At 37.3% G+C, this 25363-nt stretch overlaps 1 protein-coding gene and 1 long non-coding RNA gene across 2 annotated transcripts in view; one reads left to right on the forward strand and one right to left on the reverse strand.

The window, feature by feature from the left end:
- Positions 1-728: 728 nt before the first annotated feature.
- Positions 729-25363, reverse strand: part of LOC141569671 (uncharacterized) — a 129981-nt gene continuing 105346 nt past the window's right edge. Inside the window, exons 4-5 of the long non-coding RNA XR_012493406.1 lie at positions 16530-16744; positions 729-3018 (exon numbers count right to left, since the gene is read on the reverse strand). This is a non-coding gene — a long non-coding RNA (uncharacterized LOC141569671). The remainder of the gene's footprint in view (positions 3019-16529; positions 16745-25363) is intronic.
- On the forward strand, positions 4866-7751 carry SERTM2 (serine rich and transmembrane domain containing 2). The gene has a single exon (XM_074323868.1). The coding sequence runs from the start codon at positions 4963-4965 to the stop codon at positions 5233-5235; it is 273 nt and encodes a 90-aa protein (XP_074179969.1). The 5' UTR covers positions 4866-4962; the 3' UTR covers positions 5236-7751.

The raw sequence follows: 25363 nt of genomic DNA on the forward strand, positions 1-25363 counted from the left end.
TGGTATGTCAATCCTTGGAAGGAAAAGAAACACTCACTGCTAGTGCAAGCCAATTGGGAGGAACCACTATAGTATTATAAGGTCTTTTAAATCTCCTGTGGATCTCAAATACACAGATTTGGATAAGTCATACTCCTTGGTTAATGGCATATTGTCATCATAGGTGTATCCAGGGCCTCGTTGATTTGCTTACTTAATAACACCCATGGAAAAACACCTGTGAAGAAACACCTACCATTTATTAAATGTTGCCTGTCCGAGCAGCCTCCCTCCACACCACCTCTTCTCCCTGAAGCTCCTTTCGTTAAAGGTAGTGCTGGCTCAAAGATAAGATTTTTCACACATGTAGCTCATAAGTTACTTTTTAAATTGCACGCCTTGGCTTGTAGATGTAGCACTCCAATCTCTGCCTCTGTCTTCTCTCTGTATGTCTCTGTCTTCTCTTATAACGACACCAGTCATATTGGATTAGGGTCGACCTAATGAGTCCATTTTAACTTAATTATATCTGCAAAGACCCTATTTCCAAAATGAGGTCACATTCACAGGTACCAGGTGTTAGGACTTCAACATATCTTTTGGGGGAACAATTCAACCAATAACACTGTTTTAGATAGTTTTTTTTAAGTAGGTGTAATGACGAACGGGGAAAAGAAAGGGGAGTATTCACTAGAGAAGGACTAATTAATTTATTTAGCAATATCTAATCAATTTATTTCGCACTATAATAGCAAAAGACAAAGGCAATCAAAAAAATGTGCTAATGACAGAAAGTGAAGGTGGTTAATACTAAACTATATACATTGACAATGTCATGCCAAAGGAGTATACATACATATAAGTTTAAGAGATCCCAACACATGTTTACAGTTGATCAAATATCATTTGGCTAAATATACAAAGAAAGTTAATAGGGAGCATCCAAAAGCAGTAATAAATTCTATAGGATAACAACTATTACAATAGATGCCAAAAGCTCACCAAACTGTGGGGAAACAACAGTGGAAAGGTCAGGAATAAGAACTTTGTCAGGTCCGTGGCTGGAAAACTGAGGTGTCTCCTGATGTTGCAAGCTGCATATAAGTTTTTAAAATGCTAACAAGTTCCCAAGAATGCTGCTGCTGTTGCTGTTTTTATTGTTGCTGGAAGTTAGGGCATCTCCTGATGCTGCAAGCTTTATACAAGTTTCCCAAAATGCTAACAAGTTCTCAAGAAGGCTAACCGTGGGGAACAACCCTGGAGAGGTTGGGAACCAGCCAGACCTCACCAGGTCTGCAGCTGAAAGTCAGGGCGTCTCCTGATGTTGTAAACTGCATGCTGCATACAAGTTTCCAAAATGTTAGAATGATGAAAAATCACCTATGACAAGTAATGAAAATTACACTGCCAACTGAGGTCTGTCTTATATATATTTTTCAGATGTACCCTAGAGCCAAGCTGCCTCCTCCAGTAATGGCCAGTTCCAGGAGGGTTCGGCAGTTACTGTGATAAAAATATTGCCTATTCAGCTGCAGGGCCAGTTTATTTGGACAAACAATACCTACTGTTCTTGCTTGGGACCATTGGCCCAAGGCCTTCCAAAGCCTGGCAATGTCCCTGTCATGTCTTTCTGATATAACTTAGTTACTTCTCTACCTCACCTGCTGATGCAGGCAAAACAGACAAAAAGACCTCATATCATCCCTGCGGGAATGAGACAAGGGAGAATTTTCTTAACCCTAAGCTAACCATCACCTCACATGCAGTCTGTCATGTGAGGGAACAAAACAAAAGAAAAAAAAACTAACATCAGCCAATGAAGGCAAATTTTCTTAACATCTTCCTGAGTAGGGCCCCCAAACAACCAATAAGGCAGATTATCTATGTTTTTAGCTGAAATGTCTAGATAGAAAAACTAATAGTTAACTCTCAAAGCTCAGTGTGCAAAGAATCACCTCAAAAGCTTGTGCTTAGCATGCATATTCCTGGGCCTTGATCAAAGATATTAGAATTCAGTAGGCCTGGGGAAAGACCTAGGAATCTACATTTTAAACGATGTTAGGGCTCCACACTCTTGAGACAAAACTGGATTAGGGAGAACAAGCAAGGTCAAAAACCAAGTGGTTCGGGGAGAAGGAGCTCCCAAGAGCAGACCCTAAAAATCTGAATTTGTAACAAGCTACTCAGGTGAACCATTGCCTTTGGGGCATAGTATTTCTAGGAAACTAAAGGATACCTACTGTGATTGTCTTTTCCATTTGTTACTGAATCAGATATCAAAGTAGATGTACCTTTAAGTATTGCAAAAAATGTCTCCTAGACCACTGCTCCTAAGACAGTAGAAAGATACCCAGTTTTTTTGTGAACCAGGTGGCTCTGCATGGGTGGTAGGGACTATAGGTAGGTAAACCAAGAATCATGCAGATTACAGAAAGTAGGTTAGTGAATATAAACTTTAAGCTAAAGTGCTCCCAGGCTGGGGTCAAAATTCAAGATCATAGGAAGAGTAATGTGATTGGAGCTATTTCTATTAACACGTTGCGTACGGCGGGGTTTAAATCCCTCGTGAAGATTCTTGTGATCAGTACGCAACGTGTTAACTCTCCTTGAGTATGTTAACAAGTGACAGAACTAGGCTACATCGTCAGCTCTTTGCTACTGTGGCACATAGAAGTTTGACAGGTGATGGTGGTTTATGTTGTTTATTTTATTCAGCCATATTCAAAATTCATGTTTAGAATAGCAACCTAAATCATTCTGGAAGACTTCAACAGTAATTACTTGACCCTTTTTATGAGGTCTGAAAATTAAGTTTGTGAACTCATCCTAGAAAAAGCGCTACATACCTCATTGCTGAATATCAATATGGTTACCTTCGAAGTACTCCCCTTGGAAAGCTATGCACCAACACCAGTGCCTAGTCCATTCTTCAAAGCAATTTTGGAACTCTTTTTCTTGAATGGCCATCAGAGCTGTCATTGTATTACCCTTCATGTCCTGAATGTCATCAAAATGTCTTCCTTTCAATATTTCCTTTATCTGTGGGTAAAGAAAGAAGTCATTGGGACCAGATCAGGTGAGTAGGGAGGGTGTTCCAATACAGTTATTTGTTTACTGGCTAAAAACTCCCTCACAGACAGTGCCGTGTGAGCTGGTGCATTGTCATGATGCAAGAGCCATGAATTGTTGGTGAAAAGTTCAGGTCATCTAAATTTTTCACACAGCATTTTCAGTAATTCCAAATAGTAAACCTGGTTAACTGTCTAGTTGGCACAAACTCATAATGAATAATCCCTCTGATACCAAAAAAGGTTAGCAACATCATTTCAAAAAGTTCACAAACTTAATTGTCTGAACTCATATACACTGGAATGTTTTTGCCAATAAAGACAAGGTTCTGTCTTCATCAATAATGAAACCTGCAGTTACTTGCTCAGAACAGATATACCCTCTTAATTCCTTCTGATCTACAAATACTGGGGGGAGTGTATTCTCAGCCCCCCACAGACATAAATGAGACAGCTAGAACACAAAAACAAAATTGGGGGAAGCCTGCATTCCTGAAAATTCCGTGATTTGTTAAAGTGACCCATGGCACTGTGACCTGGAGTTTGAAAACGAATCCTTAAATTTAGGTCTTCTTTAGTTCATTGTTAGGCTTTCCTGGAAACTAGAGGCAGTAGTTTTCAATCCTACCTATATTTTTAGAGTCACATTTTAAAAAATATCAGTGCTTAGACCCCACCTTAGACCAAGAAACATGTGACATTCTAGAGTGGTGTCCAGGCCCCTACTGTGGAGGTTAATGATTCAGAGCATCTAAGTTGGAGCCAAGGGTCTGTGTTTTAATAAGTACCACAGGTAAATCTTATAAGTTAGTTTAGAAAACACAGTAGCTTAGTTATTAGCTGCTGTTCAGTAATCTGACATTTTCTTTAACCTTTTCATAGTTATTTACACTTTGAATAACTACAATGTACACCTGAAACTAATATAATATTGTATGTTAGCTACATTTTAATAAAAATCTTTTAAAAATAGTTATTTACCACATAGAAGAAAAAACATTCAAAATGATGAAAACTCAGGATATTATTTTAAAACTAATTTGCCCATAGCAAACTTTTATTCAATGTTTCTGTCAATTTTTACTTCAAAGAAATTGCCATCTGTTTTTCTTAGATACTTGAATCTTTTATTTTTGTTCTTGACTTTCAGGAAAATAAATCTGTTGAAGGATCTTGAGTCAAATCTTCTGAGCCTAAATCTACTGCTGTCAGCATCTCTGAGACTTCCTTCATCTGAGAATTACCAGGTCTGACAACACTTTCCTTCCAGCCTACAGAGAGGCATGTCAACAAAGCTGTAGAAAACACATCCTCTAGACTTACAGCCCTTAAGCTGTGACAGCTGAGCAGGAACTTTACAAGCTCCATCCTTAGGGGAGATATGGAAAGACAAGAAAGCTGAAAACTCAGATATGCTAAGCCTGAAGTATACAAAAGCCTTTAGAAAGTTTCACGGAAGAACCCAACTAAATCCACATAATTAGTGTGCATATTTAGATGAGTTGTAGGTAAAACAGAATCCTTTCTCCCACCAAAACAGAGTAAAAGTCTGATTTAATACTCAGTCCCCATACCAGTATTATAAGCAATTTCACCATTTTTATTTTTATTATTATAAGAGTAGGACCATGGAAAACAAATGATTTATGTATTTTTTAAAAATGATTGAGAAGTTCTGACAAAACCTATTTGGGAGGGGTTGCTGTTCTGGAGGACAGAGAAGGTGTGGCAATTGCGAAATTAGAACATCCCCATTTTCTTGCTTGTGCACTACTGACTTGGCTCTGGTCGTGATTGCTTTGTATGAGATTGCTAGAAAACCTCCAATATATTCAGAGACAGCCTAAGTGACTGTGGAATGCCTCAAGGGCAATAGAAATCGAATAGAAACAGGTACCGACTCAAGTCTTGAGTGATGACAGAGATAATTTTCAAGTACCATGGAAATCTCACTGGGCGGGCCCATTTCCCCACCCTGGCAACAGAGGTTGACACCACTTCAGATAAGTATTCCAACCTATACATGTATGTGGGCTTATTCCTGAGCCTCCTGGCCATTCTCCTCTTCCTGCTCTTCACAATGCTCCTTCGGCTCAAACATGTCATCTCACCCATCACCTCGGAGAGCACAGAAAATGTTCTTCAATTCACAGATGTAGAGATGCAGAGTCGAATCCCCACTCCTTAAAGCCACGATGAAGAGAGCTGTAGGGGAGCTCAGTAAACCCTTGTATGTTGATGTCCAGGAAAGCTTACTTTGTTGCACTGCATGTAGGAAGTTAAGTTGTTCCTTTAACAAAAAATTGTTCATGTTTTCTTTGTGTTATTCTTTATCTTGACTCTGCTTGGGATATCTAACAGGTTTAAGACTCATTCTTTGCCAGGAATATGGGAAATGACAGCTGGTTGGGAGGGCAGGTTTCTATAGTAACCAAAGAGTGCCTGCGCCTTGAGCAAACCTGAGACCACAGAAATTCATATGCAGCTGTTGTAAAGAAATACAGGATCCTTGGAAGCTCCAAGAACAAGGAAAATTTGCCTTTGAAAGGGCTGATTGTTCAAAGAAGTTACCCCAAGAAAAGGATAAGTTCTAATTTAGTACTTGGACCCTAAATAATCACATCTGCTGATATGAAGCTAAATCACGTCAGAGATTAATGGAAGGGACCATGAACCTTTCCCAAAGGGGAAGTGATTTTATCTTCTAGGCCATTGAGTTTGTCCCAAATGAAAGAAAACTTTTCAAGAAACTGTTTCAGTTTAAAGAGTAAGTTTGCAGAAAGATGTTTCCAGTCAACAAATTCATCTAGAGAGGTAAAATGTGCATTTCACATCTGTGTTATTACTATTACTGGACTTTTAAAAACTCAGATAATGACAGATGTATTATGAAAATTTGGGATGATGAGCTCCCCCAAAAACCAAGGGAAAATTAAGTCAAAATGTGCTCATGACAATCAACCTTTGCCTTTTTCTCCCTACCGATCATGCTTTAGGATTGAGTTGCACACAAATATGAGCTGTATTTAAAGGTAGCCTTAGCAAAGAACACTCAACTGTAGTTTAAAGCAGAAATGAAATCATATTGGTACCCTGTTGTTGAATGAGTGTGGCTTTGGATGAAACATTCAAGCCTCTCGATGCCGGGTTTTTATTTCTGAAAAATGATCAGAGAGCTATTTAGTCATCACCGAACTCCTTTTGAATCTGAGTAAGTAAAACAAAGAAACAAAGGAGGAAAGGACTAAACAATACTGCAACAAATCCTTACTGAGATTAATGTCCTCACATTCACATTTTTCTTTCCCAGATAATGCTCTTCCCTTCCTAATCCTTACCAAAAGATGAAGTGTTTCACTTATTACCTATAGGAGAAATATATTTTGAAAAATTCCATTGTCGTAAGTAGCCCTCATATGCCAGTAGTAGAGAAAGAATTTAATTTTTTTATAAAAAATAGTGTTCCAAATGAGAATCAAGGGAGATAAGTTCTGTTTACAAATTAGAAATTAGAAGGCTGGTCATATTCTTGTCACCAAAGAACTAATACACCTGTGTTAAATTCTTCCTGCTTTAACAAAACAGTTCTCTCTTGCACCTAAAAGATGGTCATCAAATTTCACAGGGTGCTCCCTCGGGAACTGCAGTGGTGGTAAGCGAGAAATGAAATAGCTATTAGGTTAATGCCACCTCCACCAGACATGCAGCTCTCTCTAGCCTGTTACAAATTTAGATCGGCCCCTTTACTCTGATCTAAATCTAGCCTGGTGGTAAAATTCCCAAATGCTTTTTACTTTTGTATACAGTAATTTGCCAATACTCCCCTCTCCAAGGGGCTGTAAAGTGTAAAATCCCCACATGCAGAGCTAAACTTAGCAGCTAGGCTGACTCTGGAACACCTGTTACAACAGCACACTGTAAGAGATGGCAGATGAATTCTGTACCATTCAGAAGAGAGCCGCAGGTAAGCTAAGACTCAGATAGCTCATACACTTCCCTTTGGGCATTATATTTTCCCAAATGCAAAGTGACTCTCATATTATTAGATTTGGTGGTTTAAGTTGTGTCTTTAGTCTACACCCAAAATCCATGTACCCTTTAAAATATTAATTCTTGGTAGCCAGATGTGGACTTCCTCAGAGGCTGGCAATATACCCCAGAATTTGTTAAGGATACAAGTCTCCCTCTCCCTTTTGTGCTAATAGTATTTGAATGTGCTTTACAGTTAAGAAGTCAGTGGCTGGATAAATGAAGAACTGATTACACTTTAAACAGCAGTGACAGCAAGATATCCAATGCCTTGTTGCTGAATTTAATCAACAAACAGTCTGCAAATCTATTCCTACCTCCTCAACCCAAATTTCAGGAGCTTGAAACTGCTCTTTAATCACTGATTTGGATGAAGATTACTAATTTATGTTTAGGTTACTCACCTGGAAAACAACCACTCTCTTTCATCACAAACTGCCCCACGGGACCCAGATTTTCACTGAGCATTAACTAAAGCATACAGCACAGATTGCACTAAAATAGCAGCATAACCCCTCACAGTTTCCAGTGATAACATAAACGGAGATGCATTTAATCAAATGTGTCATTATGGTGCCTCACGTGGTATTTAATCTTTAGGAAAATACAGTGAATGTTTTCATCATAGCAAACTTACTGTAAAGAAAAGAATTTTTCTATTTATATTATATCTCCCAATGTATTAATTAATATATATTACTGCTCAAAGACATAGCTAGAGCAATCAATGGGCATTATTTGAATTCATCCATATATCCAAAATGCTGACTTGTCCATTGCCTCCTCAGTCTCGAAAAAATTTCATGTTAGCCTAAATGTATATAAATGTATTCTGTTTTAAGGTGAAAGAATGGTTCCTCACTTTTTATTACACTGAACCACAAGCAATTGCCATTTCTGTAAGTCAAAAATGCTCAAATATTGGCAATTTCAAATAATTCAACCTAACAAAAAGACCCATTATATGAATTCTTAAAATAGTAAATTCCCCTAATGCATTTATAAATAATTATTTTTTTTTAAAAAATGTATTTTGCATACATTTCAGAATCATGGGTTGTATAAAACAAGGCATATTGTAAAAGGCTTATATATTATGTATTATGTATTAGGCAAGAAATATTAAGGCTAACCAAGATGGGTTTATCCAGCCTAACCTTTCCATTCACGCCAAATCTGAAGTTTTAGACTCAGAACTGAGTTTGACTGCTGCAGACACTACCATACATGCAAAGTAGGTAAAAGGGATCCATTAATGCAATAATATGGTTATATTTAGTAATACATTTTAATCACTTGCATTTGTATAAAAGAAACTTCTTTTAACAAAATGAGAAATTGTAAGAAAAATTGGATTTCTTTTGTTTGAAATCATTAATATTTGAAATAGATTCATACTGTATAAAAACAAACATAAAATTTGAATTAATATTTAACATGTCATTTTTGATCCCTGGAAAATAAATTCTGTTTGGTTTGCTGATAACAAGTATCTGTTGTCTCAAGAATGTAGAGGACACTAGTCTTATCATTCTAATATAAATTATAACAGCTGCAAATTTGTGGCATTTATAATTTTCAGGTATCATTATTTTTTTATTCCCCAATCTCCTACCTTTTATTTTCTCCCTACTTGCAAACTTATGGGTGAGTTACTTTGTTTCTTTAGTAGTAAGATGTGAAAAAAGATAATGACTGATAGCTGGCAATGAAGGTGACCTTAACTGAGAATGAGATAATGCACTAAAGTGCCAGTATCTTCCATTTTGTGCTGGCTTCATTTGATCCTCACAGCAAACATGTGAGTAATGAGTGAAGGCACTATAATCTGTTTTACAAAAAAAGAGATGAGCAAAAAGCTAAAAGCATTTCACTTAACATCAGGAATAAGACAAGAATCCCCACTCTCACCAATTTCATTCAACATAGTACTGGAAGTTCCAGCCACAACAATCAGACATTAGAATGACATAGAAGGCTTCCAAATTAGAAAGGAAGAAGTAAAATTGTCATTATTTGCAGATGACATGATACTATATAGAGAGAACCTCAAAGATTCTACCAAAAAAATTATTAGAACAGATAAATGAATTTAGCAAAGTAGCAAAATATAAAATTACAATCCAGAAATCAGTTGCATTTGATAACACTAATAATGAACTGTCAGAAAGAGAAATTAAGAAAAAAATCCTATTTACAATTGCATCAAAAACAATAAAATACTTAGAAATAAGTTTAACCAAGGAAGTAAAAGACCTATACTCAGAAAATTATAAGATATTGAAGAGAGAAATTAAAGAAGATATAAATAAATGAAAATATATATCATACTCACAAATATAAAGAATTAATATAGTTAAAATGTCAATACTACCCAAAGCAATATACAGATTCACCATAATCCCTATCAAAATACCAATGACATTTTTCACAGAAGTAGAACAAATAATCCTGAAATTTATATGGAACCATAAAAGACCCCAACTAGCCATGGCAATCCTGAGAAAGAAGAACAAAGTAGGAGGTATCACACTCATCAAATCATACTACAAGGCTATAGTAAACAAAATGGCATGGTATTGGCATGAAAACAGACACACAGATCAATGGAACAGAATAGAGAGCTCAGAAATAAATTCATGCATATATGATCATTTAACCAATGACAAAAGAAGCAAAAATTTACAATGGGATAAAGACAGTCTATTTAATAAATGGTGCTGGACAGATACATGGAAAAAATGAAATCATACCACTTTCCTACACCATTTACAAAAAAAACCTCAAAATTGATTAAAGACATAAATGTAACACCCGAAACCATAAAACTGCTAGAAGAAAATACAGGAAGCAAACTTGCAGACTTTACCCTTAGTAATACTTTTTACTGATATGTCCCCTTGGGCAAGGGTAGGAAGAGAAAAAATAAACAGATGAGACTACATCAAACTAAAAAAAAAGGTTTTTAACAGCAAGGGAAAGCATCACCAACACAAAAAGACATCCTACTGAATGGGAAAAGATATTTGCCAATGATACATCTGATAAGGGGTTAATATCCAAAATTCATAAAAGACACATACAACTCAACACAAAAAAACCAAACAACCCAATTAAAACATGGGCAGAGGACATGAAGAAACATTTCTCTAAGGAGGACATACAGATGGCCAATAGACATATGAAAAGATACTCAATGTCACTAATCATCAGAGAAATGCAAATAAAGACCACAATGAGATACCACCTAACTCCTGTCAGAATGGTTATCATCACTAAATAAACAAACAAGTGCTGGCAAGGATGTGGAGAAAAGGGAATCCTCGACAGGGCTTCAAATTGGAGTAGCCACTATGGAAAATAGTATGGAGGTTCCTCAAAAAATTCAAAATAGAAATACCTAATGACCCAAATTCCACATTCCACTCCTGGGTATTTATCCAAAGAAATCCAAAATACTAATTATATATATATATATATATATATATATATATATATATATATATATATATATATATATATATATATCTCGCTATGTTTATTGCAGTGTTATTCATAACAGCAAAGATATGGAAACAAGCCATAACGTCATAAAAATAGCGGTGTAAGGTCAGCCTCTTGAAATCTCCCCTGGAATTTACAACAATTTGAGCAACTATAATTCCACAAAGGACTCCCTGCATAGCAGACAGGCAAGACTAAGAGACACATAACTGAAATCATCTAAATGTGGGCAAATTGGGCGAGCTGGGGGTGGGGGAGAGGGAACGGCAAAGTGCAGAGACACGGGCCACGCAGGTGCAGGACACAGACCAGAGCTCCATGCCCCCTAAATTCCAGAGCTACCGCATTTATGGGAGATGGAAGCATTCGGTCTGCTAGCGCTCCCCTTATGGCCCACAGTCCCCTCTGAGGGATCAGCATATAGCACAGTTAAAACCAACACTCACGGCAGAGACCTCGGAGCAAAGACTGAGAAAAGAAGGGTGAAAATGGCAGTTTAAGCCCTCACTACCAAGCAAAGGACAGAAGGCATAGGCACGGAGACTAGCCAACCCCTCCCTACCCTCCCAGACTTTGCCCCACCCCCACCTACTCAGCACTAAAAGCAGAACAACAGCAGGGTCCCATCAAAAGAACAGAATATTTGCAGTTCTGAGAACTATGGCCCGCAGCCACAGACTTGTAGCCAAACTAGTTCCTGCAAAGGGTAAGGAGCCTTGGCTGCAGGATTGGCTGTGTTGGTGGTTGCCGGCATTTCTCTGCGTGACCTCCTGCTAACCAACCCGACCCTGTCTCCACTTATCTGGGTGGATCGCTACAGGAGTAAACAGAGCCGCTGAAACACACAGGCTCTGAAACTGGTGCAGGAAGAGATCTGGAACTTCAGAAGCTCCCCACATCTCCCAACAGAAGCTAAGCCCTATGACACAGGTGACGTGTTCACAGAGGAGAAGCCCACCTTCCAGGAAATCTCCCCATTGTGAGACAAGCCAGAACAGTGCAGAGAAAATACAACACTACAGCGTGAAAGAGAATAAAAGGCTGCAGTTGAAGAGAAAATAAAACAATCTACCAACACCAGCTGGAAAACAAAAGAAAGACCTATTCTTATCAACCTGTTGCAGAACCCACTCCTGTAGATGCCTAGGAAGATAAATAATAATTAATTAATTGCCATGAATAACAAAGGTAACAAGGCAGCTCAGAAAGAAAATAAAAAGTCTCCGGAAAATGAACTTAAAGACATGGAAATGCGTGACTTAAATGACAGAGAATTCAAGACGGTAGTCCTTAAAAAACTCAACAAGATGCAAAAAAACACAGACAGGCAGTTTAACGTAACACAATCAAAGAACAACATGAACATTTTACCAAAGAGATTGAAATTTTAAAAAAGAACCAATAGAATTTCTGCAGTGTCCTATGACCCAGGCGAACTATTAACAGAGGAGAAGCCTGCCTTCCAGAGAATCCCCCCACTGTGTGAGAAGCTGGAATAGAGCAGAGAAAACGTAACCCTACAGTGTGAGAGAGAAAAAAAGGCTATAGTTGGAGAGAAAATAAAACATTCTACCAACAAGTACTGGAAAACAAAAGAAAGACCTCTTCCTATCAACCTGCTGCAGAACCCACTCCTGTAGATATCTAGGAAGAGAAATAATAAATCAGTAATTACCATGAATAACCAAGGCAACAAGACATCTCAGAAAGAAAATGAAAAGTCTCCAGAAAATGAACTTGAAGACACGGAAATATGTGACTTAAATGACAGAGAATTCAAGATTACAGTTCTGAAAAAACTCAATGAGATGCAAGAAAACACAGAAAGGCAGATTAATGAACTCAGAAACACAATCAAAGAACATGAACATTTTACCAAAGAGATTGAAATTTTAAAAAAGAACCAAATAGAATTTTGGAGATTAAGAACTCAATAAAAGAAATAAAGAATGAAATAGCCAAACTAGGTAACAGAGCTGACCAGATGGAGGAAAGATTCAGTGACATCAGGGATAAAAATCTGGAAATGACACAGATGGAAGAAGAGATACTTGAGAGATAAAAGACATGAAAGAACTCTACAAGAAATGTCTGACTCCACCAGAAAGAGCAATATAAGAATAATGGGCATGCCAGAGGGAGAAGAGAGAAGGGAACAGAGAATATATTCAAACAAATTGTCAATGAGAACTTCCCAAACTTGTGGACAGAACTGGATCCTCGAATCCAAGAAGCAAATAGAACACATAATTACCTCAATCCCAACAGGCCTTCTCCAAGGCACACTGTATTGAAGCTGTCTAAAATCAACGACAAAGAAAGAATCCTCAAGGCAGCCAGGCAAAAGAAGACGGTAACCTACAAAGAAAAGCCCATTAGGTTATCATCAGCTTTTTCAGCAGAAACTCTACAAGCCAGGAGGGAGTAGAATCCAATATTCAAACTATTGAAAGAAATTATGAGCGAAGAATAATATATCCAGCAAAGATATCCTTTAGATATGAACGAGGAATAAAGACCTTTCCAGACCTACTGAAGCTGAGAAAATGTTCTAATACATGAGCTGCACAACAAGAAATACTGAAGGAGGCCATTCTACCTGAGACAAAAAAGCAAAAGAATACAAAACCATGTGTAGTGTTATGGACAGACACAAGGAGGAAATGGCAACACCTACACCAAATAGGACACTATAAACTTAAACGTAATATACAGGATAAAGAAGGGGGAAAATCACTTTTAAAAAGAGGAAAAAGACAACTTCTTAATGCAGCGCAGATCAACTCACAGCATAAATAGGGATAATTTGTGACAACAAAAACATAAAAGGGCAGAGAGTAAATGTCTGAACTGGCACAAAGGAATGGATAAAGTAAGCATGCTGAAGATAATGGAATACTCTAAACATGAAACTTTCTTTTACATAAACTTAATGGTAACCACTTAAAAAAAAATCCCGAACTGAAATACATAACAGAAAGAAACAACAAATAGAGGGATAAATCACAGGATAGCAACACACTGAAATAATAGACAGCAACAAAAAACAAAAGAAACAATGGAGACACCATCCTACCAGAAAAACAGAAATAGAATGACAGGAAATTCTCATATAACAATAATCACCCTAAATGTAAATGGACTGAACTCACCAATAAAAAGGCACAGAGTAGGAGACTGGATCAAAAAACTAAACCCACCATATGCTGCCTCCAACAGATGCATCTCAGCTACAAGGACAAATACAGTTTCAAAGTAAAAGGGTGGAAACTGACACTCCAAGTAAATGGTATTCAGAGAAAATCAGGTGTATTCATACTGACATCAGATGAAACAGACTTCAGGATAAAAAAAAGGTGAGAAGAGACAAAATTTGATATTTCATAATGATAAAGGAGACTATACAACAAGAAGAAACAACAGTCATCAATATTTATGCCCCCAATCAGGGAGCATCAAAATATACTAAGCAACTACTAACAGAACTAAAGGGAGAAATTGACAAAACACAATTGTAGTAGAGGACCTAAGCACATAATTGACAGCTATGGATAGATCATACAAAGGAAAATAAATACAGAAGTATCAGCCCGAAATGACACATTAGATGAAATGGATATACTTGACATTTATAAATCATTCATTCTTTTCTAGTGTACATAGAACATTCTCAAGTGTAGACCATATATTGGGACATAAAACTAGCCTCAGGAAATTTAAGAAGATTGAAATCATACCAAGCATATTCTCTGATCGCAAGGCTTGAAGTTGGATATCAAATACAAAAAGAAAGCAGGAAAAACCACAAATATGTGGAGATTAAACAACATACCTTTAAAGAACAACTGGGTAAAAGTAGAAATAGGAGAGATCAAAAGATGCATAGAAACAAATGACAATGAAAATACATCTTACGGGGATCAAAATGGTGGCGTGAGGTGAGCCTCTGTAAAGCTCCCCTGGAATTTACAACTAATCGAACAACAATAACTCCACAAAGGACTCCCTGCACAGCAGACAGGCAAGACAAAGAGGCCCACTACTAAATTCACCTAAAGGTGGGCGAATCTCGCGAGTGGGGGAGGAGGGAAGGGAGAAGTGCAGAGACGGAGCTACGCGGGCGCAGGATGCAGACCGAGCTCAGTGCTCCGAGCTCGCTGCATCCTGGAACTACCGCAGTTGTGGGAGAGGGAAGAACTCGGACTGCTAGGGCTCCGCTTATGGCCCACAGGGCTGAGGGTATAGCATATAACACGGCTGAACCCAATGCTCATGGCAGAGACCTCAGAGAAAACACTGAGGGAAGAAGGCTGAAAACGGTGGTTTAAGCCCTCACTGCTGAGCAGAAAACGGAAGAGATAGCCACTGAGCCTAGCCGCCCCCTCCCTCCCCTCCCAGAGATCGCCCTGCCCCCACCTGCCCGTTACTAGAAGTGGAACAGTAGCAGTGTCAGATCAAAAGAACAGAATATTTGCTATTCTGAGAACTGTGGACCGCAGACACAGATTCGCAGCCCAAATAGTTCTGGCAGAGGGGAGACAGCTGTGGAAACAGGACCGGCTGTGGTGGTGGTCGCCTCCATTGCTCTGGGCCATCTCTCACAACTCACCCCGCCCCTGGCCCCACCTATCTGGGAGGAACCCTACAGGAGTAAACAGAACTGCTGAAACATATGGGCTCTGAATCTGGAGCGGGAAGAGCTTTGGAACTTCAAAAGCTCTCCGCATACCCACACGGACACTGCGCCCTGTGACCCAGGCAAACTATTAACAGAGGAGAAGCCCGTCTCCCAGGGAATCCCCCCATTGTGTGAGAAGCTGGAATAGTGCAGAGAAAACATAGCACTACCGTGTAAGAGAGAAAAAAAAAGGTTGCAGTCGGAGAGAAAATAAAACGAACAAGTACCAACAAGTACTGGAAAACAAAAGAAAGACCTCTTCCTATCAACCTGTTGCAGAAGCCACTCCTGTAGATATCTAGGAAGCGAAATAATAAATCAGTAATTGCCATGAATAACCAAGGCAACAAGACAGCTCAGAAAGAAAGTGAAAAGTCTCCATAAAAGGAACTTAAAGATATGGAAATATGTTAATGAAGAGTAGGTTGGGGAGGCAAACCATGAGATGCAGCCGGATATGAAAGCTCTGTAATGCAGAGATTTTTGGGCTGTTTCTGTTCACCTGTGATATCCCCAGGTTCTAGAACAGAGCCTAACACGTAGTAGGTACTCACTAAATACTGAATGAAGGCATTCTCCCCAATTGGCATATTGTAAAATCATTAGGACATGGACCATGGCTTGTCTCTGATCTTATATTAAAAAACAAAACAAAACAAAAACAGGCAGTCTAGCCCCAAATTAAATCATCATAGGTTAAAATTAGAATCCCAGTGGGATGCAGCATTTCTTGTCATACATGATCTCTCTCTCTCTCCCCCTCCCTCCCTCTCGGCTTCCAAAATGTTAATTTAGTAACTTTAATAGCTTAACACTTTATACTAGATGAGGTATGCATTTTCAGAAAGGAGGAAAGAAAAGGAACTTCTATTAGGTTGATGCAAACGTAATTGCAATTATTTTTTAATCTTTTAAACTGCAATTACATTTGCACCAATCTAATACTTTCAAATATTTAGAGGACTAATATTTCCTATTTGTAATTTTAAGGCATTTTTAGTCAGTCTCGTGTGTACTCCAGTTGACTATTTTCTGAGAAAATTGCCTACCGTTATGTTGCTATGACTTTTGAATGACTGGAATAACTTTTTTCTTTCTTCCTCCCTCCCTCCCTCCCTCCCTCCCTCCCTCCCTCCCTCCCTCCCTCCCTCCCTCCCTCTTTCTCTCTTTCTCTCTTTTTTTTTTTCTTAAGCTCTAGGAGATATGTTTTTTGGCATTGGCAACCTTTAAGTTGTAACTACCGGTATCTGTAATGGAGACTGTTTCCTGACCTTGATCCCTTGACTACAGAGGTCAGAACCACATTGTCAGTCCTGCCTGGGCTGGGCTGGCGCCTCCCAGCTCTGACCCTTTGGGGGTGTGGGGCCCTTAGCCCAAAACTTGCTTCTCCAGCAGCAGCTGATACTTGTAGCATTCTTGGCGGTCACTGCAGGAGCTGGCAGAGCTCTTACACATGTGAATCGGGAAGTATCAGTGATTCCTATTCCTGAAAGGAAAAGAGAACTGATAAATTTTTCACTGATTGTTTGAGATAGAACTTGTAGTTAATCATTTATTCATTCAACCATTCAACAAACATTTAAGTATTGGCTACAATGATTCAGGCACTGAACTAGACCACATGAAACAAAAATGAGTCTTGATCCATCTCCTAAAGAAGCTCACAGCCTAGTAGGAGAGAGAGATAAGCATATCAACCATCACAGTGCAGTGTCATACAGAAGTGCCCTGAAAGAAGAATGGAGGAATGACAAACTTGGCCATTTTTCTGATTTAATTGATTAACAACTAGAACCAATAGTGGAATAATTTTAACCAATAATGGAATCATTTTCATATGGAAACAGTTTTGCAAAACTCTGAACTAACTTCAGCATTTCTTTTTTAAAAAGAAAAATTTTACATTAATACTTGGTTAGTTTGAACGTGGACATGGTTTTTAAAAACTATAAATGAAAAATAAATTGTTATATAAGAAGCATAAGCTTCAATAAACAGCATTTTTCAGGCAATTTTCTTGAGATGTAATTCACATAGCACAAAGTCTATCTTTTAAAGTGTTTTTTAGTATATTCACAGGATTGTGCAACTATCACCACCAACTCCAGAAAGTTTTCATCCCCTGTAAAAGAAATCTCATATTATTAGCAGTTATTTCCCATTTCCCTTCAAAATCCCCCTCCCAGCCCTAAGCAACTACTAATCAATTTCTTGTCTTATGGATTTGTCCATTCAGGACATTTCATAATAATGGAGTCATATACATGACCTCTTGTGTCTGGCTTCTTTCACTACATGCTTTCAAGTTCCATCCATGTCCTAGAATGTATCAGTACTTCATTCTTTTAATGGCTATATAATATACCATTGTATGGATATACTACATTTTGTTCATCCATTCAGCATTTTATGGGCATTTGGGTTGTTTCCAATTTTTGGCTATTATGAATAAAGCTACCATGTACATTTTTGTACAGTTTTTGTTGTTTTTGTTTGTGTGTGTCTGTGTGTGTGTGTGTGTGTGTGTGTGTGTGTGTGTGTGTGTGTACATATGCTTTTAGTTCTCTTGGGTATATACTAAAGAGTGGTATGGCTGGTTTATATGGTAACACTATGTTTCACTATTTGAGCAGTTGCCATACTATTTCCCACAGTGGTTGCACCATTACACATTCCCACCACATCCTCAACACTTTTTTTTAAATAGAGGTATAATTGACATATAACATTATATTTGTTTCAAGTGCACAACATAATGATTCAATATTAGTATACATTGTGAAATGATAACCATTATAAGTATAGTTGCCACCCATTACCACAGATAGTTACAAAAATTTTTTGTGATGAGAACTTTTAAGATCTACTCTCTTAGCAACTTTCAAATATGCAACACAGTAATATTAACTATGCTGTATATTACATCCCCATGACTTATTTATTTTATAACTGAAAGTTTGTACCTTTTGACACCCTTCACATATTTCGCCCACCCCTACCCCCTACATCCACCAATCTGTTCTCTGTATCTATGAGTTCAGTTTGTTGGTTTTTAGATTCCACATGTAAATGAGATCATATGGTATTTGCCTATCTCAGTCTGATTTACTTTACTTAGCAAAATATCCTCAAGGTGCATCCATGTTGTCACAAATGGTAGGATTTCCCTCCTTTTATGGCTGAGTAGTATTCCACTTGCTTTATCCATTCATCCATCAGTGAACATTTATTTTGTTTCCATATCTTGGCTACTGTAAATAATGCTGTAATGAACGTGGGGTTGCATATATCTTTACAAGTTAATATTTTCATTTCCTTTGGATAAATACCCAGACGTGGAATTGCTGGGTCATATGGTAGTTCTATTTTTAATTTTTGAGGAACCTGTATTTTGTTTTCCATAGTGGCTGCAACAATTTACATTCTCATTATGGTTTTGATTTGTATTTACCTGATGACTAATGATGGTGGGCATCTTTGCTTGAGATTATTGGTCATTTGTATGTCTTCTTTGGAGAACTGTTTATTCAAATATATTGTCCACTTTTTAATTGAGTTATTTTTGTTTTTATTATTGAGTTGTAAAGCTATTTGTATATTCTAGATACAAGTCCCTTATTATACAGGTGATTTGAAATTGATTTCTCCCATGCTGTGGGTTCTCTTTTCACTTTCTTGATCACACCATTTGTAGCACAAACATTTTTAATGTTGTTGTAGTCTAATTCATCCGTTTTTGTTTTTTTTTCTCTTTTGCCACTTGTGCTTTTTTGGTGTCATATCTAAGAAGTCATTGCCTAACAAAAGATAACAGCACAATTTTTAACAACAGGTTAAATATAACCAAGTACTTAAAACAATGGTACCTTCACAACTACTTATGGTTGCTGGCTGTCTCACTATCATTAAGTCATGTTTATTTAGCACTTTTATCCTTTTCAAAGCACTTTTCATTTTACCTGGAAACTCAATTTAGCATTTAATGCAACAATATATCACAGAGCTAATATGTGTCAGGGGCTCTGTTTGGTCCCTAGGATTTGAGGATGATTAAAACAGTATCCCTGAGAAAGACACTGAATATTTACCTACAATATATTGTTGTGTTATAAGTATTATAAAGAGGAAATATACAGGATTCTATCAGAAAACTGATGATGTAATTCTACTTGAGGTGGTGAGGGGAGTTACGGAAGAGTTCCTAAGAGTTTAGCCAGTCAATCAACACATATTTACTGAGCATCTATTCTGTGTAGGTTCTAGGAATGTAGCAGTAAACAATTGGATGTGGTTGTAGCTTTCAGGGAGCTGACAGTATAGAGCAGATGTGGCCTGTGAACTAAGGATAGTTTTTACATTTTAAAAGGGTTGTAGCACAAACAAAAGAGAATATATAACAAAAAAATATGGCCCATAAGGCCTGAAATATTTTCTATTTGGTCCGTTACAGAAAAAGTTTGCTGTTATTTGGTCTAGAGTGGTGCTTCTCATGTTTGGCTACATATTGGAATCACTTGGGAAGCTTTAAAAATTTACAGATGCATGGATCCCAAGCTGAGATTCTGATTTAACTGGTGTATTGTATGGCCGGAGCTCCAGAATTTTAAAAAGCCCTCAGTTGATTCTAATGTGCAGTAGGAAGAGAGAGGGGGAAGTTAATAAATCAATAATAAGAGATAATTTCCAAGAAATGATTAAAATACTGTTCTTCAGAGAGAAAGAGACTATTAAGTGCTAAACAAGGAAAACAAAAGAAGACTCACATATAAGTGTATTGTGGTGAAATTTCTGAACTCCAAGGATTTAAAAAAGGATAAAGAAATCAAAAAAGCTTCCATAAAATAGATATGAGATAAAAGAAAAAATAACAGCAACAAAACCAGTAAAGTTTGTAGTTAAGTCTAAATAATTACAGGTGTATAATATCAAAATCATTTTTTATAATTATTTGGAACTGAAATTCCAGGAGATCATAACTTGGGAGACAACAGAAAAGAAATTTTAAAGTTGGTAAGGTTATTGTCTAATACAAGGTAAAATATGGGTTCTAATGAAATCTAGATTTTAATTTATAAAACAAATATACAAATGTATGTTAAGAATACCAAATAGATGCATAGAAAGAAAAAAAAAGAAAAGTAACAAATAGAAAACATAAAATAAGTTAGCAGTATTAAATATAAATGTACCAGTAACTACAATAAACCACAGTAATTAATAGGATAGATTACTCTATTTAAAGAAGACTCTCAGAATAAAGCACTGAAAAATTCTGATTATGAAATAACTTGAACATTACAAAAACTTCCAAAAATAGTTAAATAATTCTGGTATAACATTCATCCAGATTTCCCAAATGTTAACATTTAACCACTTCCATTTTCTGTCTCTAATTTTTGAAATGTTCCAGAGTAAGTTACAGACAGGATGCTTCTATACAGTCTTACAAAGGACCACTTTATTGGGACAAATAGTGAAATTTAAATAAGGTACACATATGAGATAATAATGTATCCATGTTAATTTCCTGATTTTGATAAATGTACTGTGTACAATTAATATGTAAAAGTATCCTGTCTACAACTTATCTTCCCCATGATTTTTTTGAGAATTTCTTTATTTTTCTGGCACCACAAGATGTTTCAGAATTATCTCGCACTTTCTGTGCCCTCACACTGGAATCAGTCATTTCTCCAAGGAGCCCTTGTTCCTTTATTAGAGAATGGTATTTAGAAACCAATATCTGGGCACTGGGTGTGCTCATTGGTACTAGAACATATTTACTTCTATGATCTCTCAGTAGACAAAACTAGGATATATATGCATGTCTACACACACACATACATAAACACATCTGTATTTATATACCTATCTATCAATCTGTCTTCAAACACCATGAATTCACACTGATACCTCTAATTCCAATTCAACATCATAGGATTTGCCCTCTCCAACAGTGAGAAACCTGGCTCTCATTACTGACAATATATTTACGGCTCAGTCCCAGACTACATATAAATTAGTTGCAGAATTGTTAACCCTTACCACTGTGAAAATCAAACCTACCAACAAGAATACAATATTTGTTTCCAATTCTACCTTTGTCCTTAATTTGTGTTATAGCAACCTCAAGGCATTATGGGGAAGCTCCCTCTCAATGTTAGGTTTAGATCTTGAAACTCAAGTCATTGTTTCGTATGAAAAAAACAAAACAATATTACTCAAAAAGGTGAGGAAATCCACAGGCAAGGGGCAGGGATGGTGACTCTCTGGGAGAAAGTCTAGAATTGAGAAAGAATGAATAGCAGTACACAGGCATTTTATAAAGAGAAAGTCCCACTGGCACAAGATTTAAAAGATGTTCTCATCCAATGCAAGATTTTAAAGAGGCAGCCAAAGGATACATGACCTTGTCGGATGTGGAAGGGGGCAGCCTTATCAGAATTTTGCTGGAGGTGATAACACAGGCAGGAAATGAAGCGTAGAGGTTGCTGGTGCTAAATCATATATCACTGAGAGTCCAAGTCTTTCCTATCATCTTTATAAGGTATATACTGTGTTTCCCTGAAAATAAGACCTAGCCGGATAATCAGCTCTAATGCATCTTTTGGAGCAAAAATTAACATAAGACCGGTCTTATTTTACAATACAATACAATAATACAATACAATACAATACAATACAATACAATACAATACAATACAATACATAATATAATATAATAATACCAGGTCGTATATTAATTTTTGCTCCAAAAGACGCATTAGAGCTGATTGTCCGGCTAGGTCTTATTTTCAGGGAAACATGGTAATCAAAATACTATATTTCAGTTACTCATGTTAAGTCTTGGCCTCCCCCTCTTCTACAATCACACACTTTGGTGTGGTTATATTATTCACTTGAAATAAAGTCAGGTTAATTTGTTTCTGTCTGTACTCCATTTTTCTTGCCTTACCCAACCTCGATGATTTTATTTATTTTTAAGTACTCGTATATGAAATATCAACATGGTTCTAAAAGTCAGAACTAGACAAAAATATTATTCAGAGAAGTATCACTCTTGCATATTTATTCTAGTCTTTCTCCATAACACCTCCATTCCACTTGGTTCTCAACCAATTACTGTGGGTAACCAATTTCATTACTTTCTAGTTTAATTTTTCATGCTTCTTTGTGCACAAATGAGCTGATCAATGTATGAGGTCGGACAATTAAGTTTGAGAACTCATCCTGGAAAAAGTACTACCTACCTCATTGCTGAGTATCACTATGGTCACTTTCAAAGTACTTCCCTTGGGAAGCTATGCACTGATGCCAGCACCTAGTCCACCCTTCAAAGCAATTTTGGAACTCTTTTTCTGGAATGGCCATCAGAGCTGTTGTCGCAGTACCCTTGAAATTACCAACACAGTGAAAATACCAACACATACTCTTAGCAAGGCTGTGGAGTAACAGTTACTCTCATACACTGGTTGTGGGAATGGCAAACACTAAAATCCTTTTGGAGGGATATTTGGAAATATCTAACAAAACTACATATGCATTTGTCTTTTAACAAAGCTATCTTATCCCTAAGAATTTACCCTGAAAATAGGCCTACAACAATATAAAATATATATATGCACAAGGTTATTCACTACAACATTGTAATTTCAAAATGTTAGAAACTACCTAAATTCTCATACAGGAGAGTGCTTGAATAAAGACAGTATGGTACATGACACAACGGAATACTGTGCAGATGCCAAAAAGGAATGAGGAAGACTTTTATGAACTGACATGGAGTGATTTCCAGAATATATTGTTAAGTGGAAAAAGCAAAGTGCGAAATAGTATGCTACCTTTCACATAAGAAAAAAAGGGGAGACAAAAGATATACAAGGTCTGAAAATTAGTTTGCGAATTTGATGTAACAACGTTGCTAACCTTTTTTGACATCAGAGGGATTATTAATTATGAATTTGTACCAACTGGACAAACAGTTAACCAAGTTTACTATTTGGAAGTGCTGAAAAGGCTGCATGAAAAAGTTAGATGACCTGAACTTTTCACCAACACTTCATGGCTCCTGCATCACAATGCACCAACTCACAGGGCACTGTCTTTGAGGGAGTTTTTAGCCAGTAAACAAATAACTGTATTGGAACACCCTCCCTGCTCACCTGATCTGGCCCCGAATGACTTCTTTCTTTACACAACGGTAAAGGAAATATTGAAAAGAAGACATTTTGATTACATTCAGGACATCAAGGGTACTACAACAGCTCTGATGGCCTTTCCAGAAAAAGAGTTCCAAAATTGCTTTGAAGGGTGGACAAGGCACTGGCATCAGTGCATAGCTTCCCAAGGGGAGTACTTCGAAGATGACCATAGTAATATTGAGCAATGAGGTATGTAGCACTTATTCTAGGATGAGTTTTTGAACTTAATTGTCTGACCTTGTATGTATCAATGTTAATGTCATATAAAATAGAATTCAAGATGAATAAATTTAATGGGACAAAGACATCATGGTGGTTTTATCCACCAAGAAGATAAAATATTCATGAACCTTTGGGCATCTAACAAGAGGGCTTTGAAATATGTAAGCAAAATCTAATAGAAATATAAGGAGAAATTTACAAAATCATTATCATAGTAGGAGACTTTAGCATACTTCTCTTAATGATCATAATATCAAGGAGACAAATATAAGAAGGTGTCTTAATTTGGGTTACCTAGAAAGCAGACTTTGAAACAAGGACTGGGTATGCATAGTTTATTTGGGAAGCAGTCCAAGAATCACCTCCAAAGAAACCAGCTGCAACCACTGTGAGCAAATGGAGCTCAATCCTGCTAGGAACTCTGTAAGCAACCATATACAACAGGCTTCATGATGTGTCACAGAACAGAGAACCTGGAGCATTTATCCACTGACTATTTTCTCCTTCGGTTGAGAGTTGTCCTCTATCCCTCAGGTATTAACTCCCCACACTTTTATGTTGCACCTATACATAGTTTAGCAACCTTCTGTAGCTTCCAAGAAAGCAAGAGCAGAGAAATGCTTTGACTTATGCTTGGTTCAGGACATTGGCAATGATACACAGAACTTCTACCAGGTTGAGCTGAAATCAGGTGGATTTGGGGATCTGGCATGGTGCAGCATACACGTCTTCCATAGTGAGATTATTGAAGATTTGAATGACACAAGTAATTTCACATGGAGTGTGGTGGGCTCGTTGATAAGGTAGAATGAAGCCGTAGCTGATGAACCTTGTACACCAGACTTAAAAATTAAATTTTATCACTTCGCAATGGGAGCCATCTCACGTTTTAAGCCAGAAAATGGCAGTCAGATTGTGTTTATAGAATATAACTCTTGTAAAGTAGAGGACGGTTTTGAGGAGGGAAAAAATGGGGACAGGCTGACCAATCTATTGCAATTGTCCAGAAGACTGAGATGAATAGGATTTGACCTGGGAAAATGACAATGGAATAAAGAAGAACTTTTTACAAGACAATCATGAGCATAAAAGACCATAAGGAGATTTGGGAGAAGAGATGGTAGAGGTAATCAATTAAACTTGAAACATTTTGGGTTGTCTTTGTAAGGGTGCCCTAAGTTTAGTTTGATTCAACAATGTAATTTAGCTTAAAACCTTTTAAAACTTTTTTTTCTTTTCTTTGCTTCCTTCCTTAATGACTCTGCTTACTCAAGAGTGTATGCATACCAGAGTCAATGACTCTATTTACTATATATACCAGCTTTAATGACCCAGTTTACTCACCTTTGACTTGGAAGAAGTCTTTTCAACATCTGCATAAGATCCACCCTTATCCCCTGAAACCAACCAGACTCTGTAAAGTGCCTTCTTTTCTTTCTCAAATCCCCCCGGAATTACTGGACTATTTCCTCTTTTCCTATTATTCTGCCTCTTCTCACATGTATATAAAATCTTATGGCCATGCAGGGAACAGGGGGATGGCCTCTGGACAGGAGTCTGCCATCCTACCCAAATGCTGGCAGTTTGAAAAAATCTACTTTTCTTTCCACCAACCTTATCTCTCAAGTTTTGACTCATGAGGCAACAAGCAGCCAGACCTTAACCTGGTAACAACTTTACAA

This window comes from Rhinolophus sinicus, chromosome X (genome assembly GCF_036562045.2).
Source record: "Rhinolophus sinicus isolate RSC01 chromosome X, ASM3656204v1, whole genome shotgun sequence".
Lineage (NCBI taxonomy): Eukaryota > Metazoa > Chordata > Mammalia > Chiroptera > Rhinolophidae > Rhinolophus > Rhinolophus sinicus.